General features: G+C 48.2%; 4 protein-coding genes across 4 annotated transcripts; 2 read left to right on the top strand and 2 right to left on the bottom strand.

Annotated features, from left to right (window-relative positions):
* Window positions 1–511: 511 nt before the first annotated feature.
* On the top strand, window positions 512–3,575 carry K444DRAFT_605411 (OPT oligopeptide transporter; the record flags this gene model as incomplete). The annotated part of the gene is made up of 3 exons (XM_024878852.1): window positions 512–1,037; window positions 1,130–1,392; window positions 1,457–3,575. The coding sequence occupies exons 1-3, from the start codon at window positions 783–785 to the stop codon at window positions 3,573–3,575; spliced, it is 2,637 nt and encodes an 878-aa protein (XP_024726212.1). The 5' UTR covers window positions 512–782.
* Window positions 3,576–3,712: 137 nt separating this feature from the next.
* K444DRAFT_657950 (FMN-dependent alpha-hydroxy acid dehydrogenase) lies at window positions 3,713–5,065 on the bottom strand (the record flags this gene model as incomplete). Its single annotated transcript, XM_024886203.1, has 5 exons — window positions 3,713–3,850; window positions 3,893–4,327; window positions 4,416–4,456; window positions 4,514–4,839; window positions 4,890–5,065. The coding sequence occupies 5 exons, from the start codon at window positions 5,063–5,065 to the stop codon at window positions 3,713–3,715; spliced, it is 1,116 nt and encodes a 371-aa protein (XP_024726211.1).
* A 2,090-nt stretch (window positions 5,066–7,155) lies between these two features.
* K444DRAFT_622871 (glycosyltransferase family 8 protein) lies at window positions 7,156–8,636 on the top strand. Its single transcript, XM_024882186.1, has 2 exons — window positions 7,156–7,256; window positions 7,348–8,636. The coding sequence occupies exon 2, from the start codon at window positions 7,453–7,455 to the stop codon at window positions 8,584–8,586; it is 1,134 nt and encodes a 377-aa protein (XP_024726210.1). The 5' UTR covers window positions 7,156–7,256; window positions 7,348–7,452; the 3' UTR covers window positions 8,587–8,636.
* Window positions 8,637–8,717: 81 nt separating this feature from the next.
* K444DRAFT_549536 (uncharacterized protein) lies at window positions 8,718–10,177 on the bottom strand (the record flags this gene model as incomplete). The annotated part of the gene is made up of 3 exons (XM_024876465.1): window positions 8,718–9,461; window positions 9,532–9,690; window positions 10,019–10,177. 3 exons carry the CDS (start codon window positions 10,175–10,177, stop codon window positions 8,718–8,720), a joined length of 1,062 nt encoding a protein of 353 aa, XP_024726209.1.
* Window positions 10,178–10,405: the final 228 nt, after the last annotated feature.

Below are 10,405 nucleotides of genomic sequence, written 5' to 3'. Positions count from 1 at the left end.
AATAACCCAGTAGTCAGTTGGATTGATTACTCTATGTTGGCACAGCTCTCGTGCTTTCAAAAGAGTTTGCATAGTCACAATGTTCGGAAATCCCACTTTCATTTTTATGAGTGGAAATCCACTGTGCCACCCATGTACATCAACCCCGCCCTCGCTAGATTCAATAAGCTGGTTAGTTTGAATTTCTCCCTCAATCAAATCAATCCATATCCAAAAGGCAGACCCACAGTAGTGTGTATTTACCAGACTGAGGTTCGAAACCCCTCGAAACCATTAGGACGTCCAACAAAAAATACTGTATTACCCACTAGAATGGGTTGATCAATTTATTGTAGGTCTTAATGGATGCTAGGATGCTCGTTGGTCCCACTTAAGTGGACACCTTTTACGCAGACCAATGTGATCTGTCGAGAATTAGGGCCTCTAACCAACAGATTTTTAGACAACGAATATATAGGTGGGGAAAAGTAAGCGTGCACAGATGCAGGTTGTTGTATATTGCAACGTTGCGAGCGCCCCCGCCTGACAGTTCTTGGGCTTGACATTCAAGCTGCTCCCGCCGCCGTCAGTCCAAGCCTGCCGAGGATACACACTTCCGGAGGGTATTCTACTTTATCTCAACCGCCTATCCCACTTTCTAGGTTATCGCGGCATGGAATCTGATAGCTTATATCCCAGGTTTTCCAACAAAGTCTTGACCAACAAGGGCTTTAAGGCTGCCATGTTACCTTCAGCACCCTCAAATTTCCAACTTCGTGGGATTTAGATTTCGTTCTGCAATCATGTCTGGGGCGATGGAGATCATAGGCGATGATGGGATCGATGGCATCAATTCCAATGATTCAGATCCGGAGAAGATCCTGCCTCGTGTCATTGAGGAGCGATGGGGAGACCAAATCTCTCACGAAATGTTGGAGGTGCTGGCTCCCAATGGAGAAGGAGAGCACATCTTGAATATAATCAATAATATGACTGAAGAAGAAGCCGTGGCTATCATTTCGGAGTCAGTAAAATTCCATGCAGATGATTGGAACTTTGTAAGTCTATTCAGGGCATCCTTTTCAACTCTTCGAAAATACGAAGGCTAGGAACACATCAAATCAAGAAGACTGACTTTGAGGTTGTTTAGCCTTCAGACATGAGAGACCGCATGAAGCGACTGCTGGAAGGTCCCAAGCTCTACGGTGACTTTTACGATCGGGATCTAAGAATCGATGCCACGATGATGAGATATTCATCTCCCTATCCTGGTGTCCGTGCTGTTGCCGAGCCTCTGGATAACAGCGATGTTCCCGTTGAGACGATCCGAGCTTACTTCCTGGGTATTGGCTGGGCTGTTATCGGAACCTTCATGTCAACCTTTTTCAACAGTCGTTTCCCTTCAATTAGCAAGTCTAGATCAGAACATATACTTATCCTTTGGATTGCCAATGCTGACTTCAACTCAAGGCTTGAGCGGAACTGTGATTCAGATCTTGTTATTTCCATGCGGAAAGTTCCTCACATGGGTATTACCTGACTGGGGGCTTACGGTCGCTGGTACTCGTCACTCTCTGAATCCTGGGCCGTGGACCTTCAAGGAGCAAATGTTCGCGACGATCACTTACAACATTGCAATCTACACCACCAATAGTTACGGAATGATCTTGGTCCAGAAGTCGCCAGTGTTCTACGGCGAGAGCTTCGTCACTTTTGGCTATCAGTTGATGCTGACCTTGTTCGTCCAACTGATGGGTATGGGATTCGCCGGATATCTCAGACGATTTAGCGTCTACCCTGTCAAGGCACTCTGGCCAACTATTCTGCCACTTATCGCAATGAACCGAGCTCTGACAAAACCCGAACCAAAGCAAAATATCTATGGGTGGACAATCTCCCGGTACAAGTTCTTCTACATTACCACATTATGCATGTTTTTCTATTACTGGTTCCCTGGATATCTGTTTACCGCCTTGGCGACATTCAACTGGATGACTTGGATAGCCCCCCAAAACTTTACACTCGCTCTCATAACTGGATCAGGACTCGGACTGGGCTTATTTAACCCGATTACGACCTTTGACTGGAACGTTGCCACGTCTTCGTATGCTGCCCTGGCTCAGCCATTTTTCGCTACGTGCACAATGTACATCAGTAGCATCCTCGGTGCTTTCGTCATTCTGGGAATCTACTACTCCAACATGTATAATACCGGGTACCTGCCTATCAACTCCTCCGCCGCGTTTGCGAACGACGGAACCTCTTTCAATGTTCAGAAGATAGTCGTCAACAACAAGCTCGATGAGAAGCTTTACCAGAACTACTCGCCCCCATTCTATTCTGCTGGGTATATTCTCACTGTTGGGGCCAACTTTGCTTTCTACCCAGTCTACTTCCTCTACATCATGGGCAACCAATGGAGCACTATGAAACATGCGTTCATCGATTTTTATAAAGGCCTTCGATACGGCAAAGGAAATTACGAGGGCAATACCATGGATGTGCACAGCCGACTCATGGCAAAGTATAAGGAAGTTCCAGATTGGTGGTTCCTCTTGATTTTGCTCGGCGCCATCATCGTCTCAGTCATCTTCCTCAAGATCTTCCCATCTGATACTCCGGTATGGCTCCCATTCCTGATGATTGCCATCAACATCGTCTTCGCAGTCCCACTTTCATTCTTGTCAGCGACGACCGGTACGAACTTAGGACTCGGGGCTCTGGTTCAAGTCATCACCGGTTTCATCCTCCCTAACAACCCCAATGCTTTCCTGTTCGCCCAAACTCTCGGCTCCTGGGCTCTCGCTGGATATGGAGACAACTACGTGCAAGATCAAAAGATGGCTCATTACTGCAAGATTTCTCCCAGGGCGGTCTTCAGAAGCCAGATCGGGACGATCATCATCACCTGTTTCGTGGCCGTGGGAACGCAAGACTTCGTGCTCACGAACGTCAAAGGTCTCTGCACACCTGATCAGCCCAGCAGATTTACGTGCGCCAATGACGGATTTCCGCTTTACGCTTCCTCATTGATGTGGGGTCTTCTTGGATCCGACAGAATGTTCAACTCCCTGTACCCGCTCTTCAAGTGGTGTTTCCTCATGGGTACCGCAATCGCAATTCTCTTCCTTGTCTGCCAAGGCTATGGTCCAATCTACCTTCCTCCCATCAAAGAAAAGTTGCGCGTGAAGCTCCGACCACGAACCTTCGAGATCCTAGATAGCACGCTGTTTCCATTCGTCGCCTCTCTGTTGTGGTTAAACCCAATTCTCATCATCCAAGGAATCCAGCACTGGGCACCATCCAACCTGTCCTACAAGACTCCGGGAATGATCTTATCGTTCATTTTCATGTATTGGATGCCGAGACATAGATTGGCGTGGTGGGAGAAGTACAATTATGTGTTATCGGCTGCGTTGACTGCTGGTGTTGCTGTTAGTGGGTTGATTATGTTCTTTGCTGTGGGATACAATCCAAAGAGCTTGAAGTGGTGGGGTAATACGGTCAGCTCTGCTGGTATTGATGGGTCTTCGAAGGGGATTCTTCCGATCCCTGCGAGAGGTTACTTTGGTCCTCCGAAGGGAAGCTTTCCTTGAGGAGGGTAATGGCTGCCACAGGGCCAAGAGACTGAATACCATGATGAATCTTCAATATTCCTCGAAATAGTCGCACAATTCCTGCTTCACATCAAGTTGATCAATATTATCTATCTCTGCTTCTATTCTATAGTACCTTACAACTTTGACACCCCAAAACCTCCAACGTTCTTAACCCCGATATACTCCTTACTTATTATTTTCGTAACACCAGCTAACGCCATCGTCCTCGAAAGCTCTCTCTCCAAAATATTAATCACAGTCTCCACACCCTCCTCCCCTTTATACCCCAATCCCTACTGCACAGGCCTCCCTACCAGCACAAAATCTGCCCCCAAAGCCAATGCCTTGAACACATCAGCGCCAGTTCTAACTCCGCCGTCAAAAATAACTGGAATCTTGTTCCTCCTCCCAGGCTCCGGAGATTTAGTGGCCAGAGCAGCATGAATAATAGGTAAAGCTTCCATAGTAGAACTCGCCTCATCAAGCTGCCTCCCCCCATGATTTGAAACCACGATTGCATCGGCACCATGATTCACCGCTAACACCGCGTCCTCATGGGTCATGATACCTTTGAGAATAATCTTCATACCCGGAGCTACTTTTCTCATAAGTGGAATGGTAGTGTCCCACGTGAGGCTGTTGCTGTGAGTACTCCCACCAGCTTCGCTGAGGATGGTTTCAGCGTCGTGAAGTATGCGCGCGTCCATGAGTCTGCGATTGAAAGTTGGTTTTCTGTCAGTTTGAGGAGACTGGGATGCCGGTTCGATGTTTGCGAGATGGAGACCAGAGGGGAGGACGAGAGGCACTTTGCGTTCGTTGATGCGGTTTTCCGAGGACGGGTGTATCTACAGTCAAGACCAGGGCTTCATAGCCAGCAGCTGAGGTCATAGATATGAGCAGCGTACCTCAGAACAGTTTAAGGTATTTGGGCTCACCTTCAGCCCTTTTGATCAAAGGAACGCTTTTCTCGGGATCTTTCGTGAGATAGAGCTGCATCCAAAATGCAGGATCACCTCCACCGGACGAGCTTTCCTTGCAGGACATAACATCTTCCAAGCTGGTAGTTGATTGCGATGACAAAGTCAAGTTTACACCAAGTTTTGCCGCTGCTCTCGCTACATCCATTTCTCCCTCGCCACCGGCAAGCTTCTGCATCGCGCTTGGTGCGAGACCGAATGGGACAGGATATTCTCGTCCGAAAAGAGTGGTTTTGGTTCTGACCGAAGAGACATCTCGAAGTACTCGAGGGAGGATTTTGAGGCTGAGAGGGGGTCAATTCACATGCACGAAAAACAGGTACGAGGGCCTCACACTTTGAATGCTGCTTCATTCTCATGTGGTGCGGTCTGGCTGTCTGCACCGCAATCGTAGTAGTCCCAAACCTCTTTTTTGATAAGAGACTTTGCTACCGAAGCCACCTCTGATAGCGTGATGGGATCAATTGGGACCTGAAGTCCGGACTTCCTTTGATCCTTCTTTTCGTCCATAGTTGCAAAGAACAAAGTCTATAAATAGCCTTGACTTGAGTGGTATCAGGATCGAGAGCACGCTCGATCAAGAGAAAATAGTAACATATAAAGTCGTTATCAGGCAAGCACTTGTGAAGTCGTCACGGTCGTGGTTATCTCTGAAGTCAAGGATCGTCATCGCAGGCCGATACCGGATTCTTTTCGTGAGCCATCGCCGACCTTAGGCAGAAATCGGCATGGAGCAAATTTACGAAGTGATAAGTAGGCCTGACGGTTTAGGGCGTCAAGTCAATCGATTGAAATTCTTACTTACTATCTGAAGACATATTAGCTAGCAATGAGCTTGTCTTGGAGGGTTTCGAGGAACTATTGAAAGGACATCCCCTGTTGTTGCCGTTTTTCAGGGGCAAATAAGCGAGGCACGCCCGAAACGACTCGTTAAAGCAAGCCTATGTACCTGCCGGGTAAAAGTAAACTTCTGAAGACCTTCTATGACAATCCTCTAGGGTCTTTGCCAAGTTGCAACAATCCATCAAAGGAGTCTTAAAGAGAGACTCCTCAATTTTCTTACGGCAGTTTCCTTTTTCTGACAGCGCGAGATCTGGTTTACATGATATCCAGATTATAGATTGATCGACTACATTCTATTTACCCTTCATATATATCCAGAGCGCTGCAGTGCAGTTTGCTGAGACGGTTAATTGCAAGCGGGGTAGCAGTGATACCCAGCCCAGCTCGTTTATTACATATGACTTTGTTGGTTGAATTGCCGATGAAAAAGCAACACACCCACCACTCACCCGTCTTGTTGAGTGTTGCAAAAAAAGTGTAGCAGGAGCCACATCACATACAACACTTGTTCGATCTTCCGTATGCCCGCTCCTGTATGCAGAAACCACAACCAGCCGCCTCAATAAATAGACTCTGAATCGGTCATAACGCTGAGCCCTCCTGTTTTTATCCTTCTGTTGGCATCGATATCGATTCAAATCTCACAAGCTCTCCACGTTACAAACACGAAATGGGATATGCAGCCAAATCAAGACTTCTTGCTTCAATGGGCATATGACTCCGATGACGTACCCTATATCAGTGACAACCCATGGCTCATCGTCTGGATAAATAACGCCCCGCATGGCCGATTTGCTGGGGGGGGGGGGTCCACTCTACAACTGTACGTTGCTGCCTCATCCTCCTTCTTATTTTGAAAAGTTAAATTGTGCAGAAGCCATCATGTAGACAAACTAATTACTCGCAGTCTTAGCACCCTCTACCTCCACTTCCTACGATTGGCTCATTCCCTTCAATATAGGTGCACACTCCCTATCTCCTCGGAATAGTATTTACAAGGCCCGTCTTCGACGATCAAGGGCAGGTTTCCCCAGCAGTGGAAGTAAAGGTAACGCCGTAAAGCATCCCCCCTCACCTTCCTCACATTAATTTACTTTTGTAATGGTAGGAGGGTCGGAAGCTCAAACGAAGTAAGGCTAAAACACAAAAGTCAGAATCTCGCTCCTGCTACGCCCTCTATCCCTCTTACAAAGAACAGCAAAATCGCAGTCGGCGTCTCCACAGCTTGGCTCGGCATCCGCCTGCTTTCAGCCCTGTTATTCTGGCTTATGAGTCGACAACGGCTTGCGAGGAGGCGAAAACTGAAAGTTTTGGCCATTGAATTGCAGATAGAGGAGACGCCGCTGAGGAGAAATTTCCCCGGAGTATATGGCTGGTGACAATCGGAATCTGGATACCGGCACAAGAGAGACAGTTAGGTTTTGCCGCCTCCGTATGCTCCGCGAAGGAATTGAATGGGATCAAAAAAGAACGCGATGGAATGACAAAGAGCAGATATATATGCAGTACTAAACTAGATCCACTCTGGGTACCTAATCGATCAACGCGACGATGAACAAACTCAGAACCTTATGCATATATTGCCTCTCTAATAATACGTAAAGGGCACAGCCAACGGCTAAATGTAAAAGTTCGTCGACCGGTTGGTGACGCGTTCGTACTTTTAGCGAGGCCGAAGATGCCGATCAGGGGTAGAATACGAGTTGGATCTAAAGTAGACACATCTACCGCTCTTCTTCTCTTTAAACATGCTTTCGATTTTTCCTCGCTTCAAGACCTTTTGTTATAGGATAGGTGGGCTGGTATAAAAGCTTGGCAGTCCGGAAACGGATCCTGGGACACAACGTGCGGAGATGCTGTGAGTGTATTGGAGGCAGCCTATTTTGGAGGCTTGCAAGTATTCTACCCAATGATAGCGGTGGATTAGCTGACAAGAGTATAATGGAAAGGAAGCGAAAGGAACGCGATGGCGATGCGGCGTTTGTCTTTGCGATAATATCAACTTGAATGGTTGATCACGTGAAGCTTGTCTCGTGATCAGCGTGGACTCCGCCATGGCACGCCAACGCCGCCTGTCAGACATCCCTGACTTTCTCCACACCTCGCCATTTCTGCCAGTAGGCACTCGAGGTGACAGCCATGATCCTATTCAAAAAGTCCAAGTAAAGCCGAGCCTCGGCCAAATCATTCGCTCAAAACACTTCCGCACTGTCGTCGTCTTCATCGTCATTGCTCTTGTACTTCTCACATTGCCAACAAAGATTCGAAATTACCACTCCTTTGCCCGTCTCGGAATCTCCGGCCCAAAGTGCTACTTTACCGATCCAGTCACAATACCAAGCATCCCAGAAGGAGAAGTAGACTGGTCGCATTTCGCATACACACAATACGCCACCACCCCCGATGCCCTCTGCTCCTCCCTCATGCTCTTCTCCGCCCTACACCAGCATTCCAGCCGCGCGGACCGCCTCCTCCTCTACACCCCCGACCTCCTTTCTTCCCCCACCGCTACCCACCTTCTCTCCGTGGCCCAAAATATCTACGAAGTAAAACCCGTTCTCGTCGAAAAACAACATAAAAATAACGTCCATTACATCTGGGCTGATTCATATACGAAGCTGTTGGCGTTTAATCAGACGCAGTATAAGAGGCTTATACACCTTGACTCTGACTCCACGTTAAGGGGGAATATTGATGCATTGTTCTTTCTTCCGAGTGCCGAGGCGGTTCTGCCGAGGGCGTATTGGTTGGAGAAGCCGAAACTGAGTTCCCATATTATGGTCTTGCAACCGAGCACTATGGCGCTTGAGAAGATTCAGAAGGCGATTGAGGAGGCGACGAGAGGGACGTATGATATGGAGATCATTAATAGCCTCTTTGGCAACGAATGCGCGATCTTGCCACATCGAGAGTACGCCTTGCTTACTGGAGAATTTCGCTCTCCGGACCCGAAGCATATGGCGTTTGTGGATGGGAAAGGGGAGTGGGATCCCGCAAAAGTTATGCAAGAGGCAAAATTTGTCCATTTCTCCGATTATCCTTTCCCAAAGCCGTGGGAGGAGACATCGGCAGAGGAACAGGAAAAGGTGGTTCCAGCGTGTGTTGTTGATGAGGAGGGGAAGGTTGATTGTAGGGCAAGGGATATTTGGATTGAGCTGTACAAGGACTTCAAGGCAGGAGGAAGGTAAGGCTAGATTCGCTCCTTGGCTACCTTTGCAAAATGATTGACAGCTGGGCTCTAGAACGTATGTGGTTTGGATGACTCCTCCCGAGAGTAAGCGAGCGAAAAATGCCCTGTTCAAGGATTCGACGTCGAAATTTAGATTTCATCCTCTTCATCGTCGAAATCCTCTCGATCCTCGGCGCCCATATCGTATAAGATTCTTCCTCCTTCACCTGGACCTGCAGCCCCACCCTCCCTCTGTGCATCGAAGTAGGGGAGGACGACACCCTCTCTGTCGCGTTTTTGCTTCTCTGTCAAGCCGAGGTTGAATGTCGTTTCGACTTCCTCTTCTCCCTGGCCACTTCCACCAGCCGCTCCAAGACTGGATGGGGTAGAAAAATAAAGTGGGTGATCATCCAAGAGTATAACATCACTCAACGCCACGCCTTTCAAACTCGAGGAAGATGATGTGGCGGAAGGCAGGATTACCACGAAATTCTCCACCACTCCCCGCCCCGAGCGTCGTCGAACCTCCATATTGACAACCACGCCATCCTCTCCTTCTTTCTTGCGAGACAACCCGACAAGGACACCATCTCTTCCTTCTTGGAGCCCGAAGACTGGTTCCTGGAGGCTCTTATCTCGTGCGCGTTTCCTGGCTAGGACTTGTGGAAGGGAGCAAATGGTGAGGATAGCGGTAGCGAGATAAGTGAGTGTTGTGGGGGGATCTGGTGCGTAGGGAGTTGTGGAAGACGGGATGGAGAGCGGGATATCGGAGTGGTATGTTGCTAGAAGGGATATTTTGGGGCCCATGAGGAGAGAGGACAGGAATGTTGAGAGGTGTTGGCTATGTGCGCTGGCGAGCGTGTGGAGATTATCGATTATGAGGAGGTGTTCTGTCTCCGTGTCAGCACCTCAAATGTTTGGTCATATGGTGAAGAGAAGACTCACTGGTGACGTTTGCCGACACAGGAGGTGGTCCAGTCGGTGGCGGGGGTAAAAGAGCAACAATATCCTTCCTCAAATTTGCCAGCGACTTCCCCCTTGTAGAGACGAACAAATCAATCTCATATGGAACCTTCTTACGCAGTGTAGAGAAGGAGATGAAGATGATTTTGGACCTCGATATCTGTTGATATTCGGCAAATTTAGCGCGAAATCTCTGCTTAAAACGACAATGCGAAGGTCAACGAGAAAATTCTTATCCACGCCTCACTTAGCGGCCTATTAAGCGAGAGCGAAATTTTTGTTGCATGTCGCATTCACTTTCAATATAACCTCATTTATTCTGGATTATATTCACCAACGAGGTTGACAACCCATCACGTGATAACCCAAAAATTTCCACGACGACTCAAAACCGTGACGAGGAAGGAGAAGGTTGAGGAACACGCACGCACTCGCTTGCTCTCTCTTATGATATTATACAATAGAATTAAATGAAAGAAGGTCCATACCATTGCTCGTCTCGCAAACTCCGTCACGATTGGCCCGCCACTCTGCTCCAGCGTATCCAGCACGAGCGTAAACGGACTCGCGCCATCCCGAAGGCTCAGCAGCTTCTGAAATAGAAGGGTATTGTGTGTTCTTCTTTGCTGGGTGGGCGAAGGCGCCATATCGACCCGAAGGCTGATTACTGGTAATTTGATGAAGTTGTGACGAAGCACAGAGCCGAGATTTTTGGGGAAGAGGGTGGAGCGGCGGGAGCGGCCGCACGATACGACTTCTATTTCAACCTCATCTCACTCCATCTTCATCTAAGCTTCTACAACTCCAAGTCCAGTTCTTCATATCAAAACTCTGCGAGCTTCCAATGCGTGTCTGTATCAAAATTTGTTTACGAA

Source organism: Hyaloscypha bicolor (assembly GCF_002865645.1).
Source record: "Hyaloscypha bicolor E unplaced genomic scaffold K444scaffold_191, whole genome shotgun sequence".
Classification (NCBI taxonomy): domain Eukaryota; kingdom Fungi; phylum Ascomycota; class Leotiomycetes; order Helotiales; family Hyaloscyphaceae; genus Hyaloscypha; species Hyaloscypha bicolor.
Note: the sequence above shows the minus strand (reverse complement) of the source record. Positions and strands in the feature narration are given on the sequence as shown.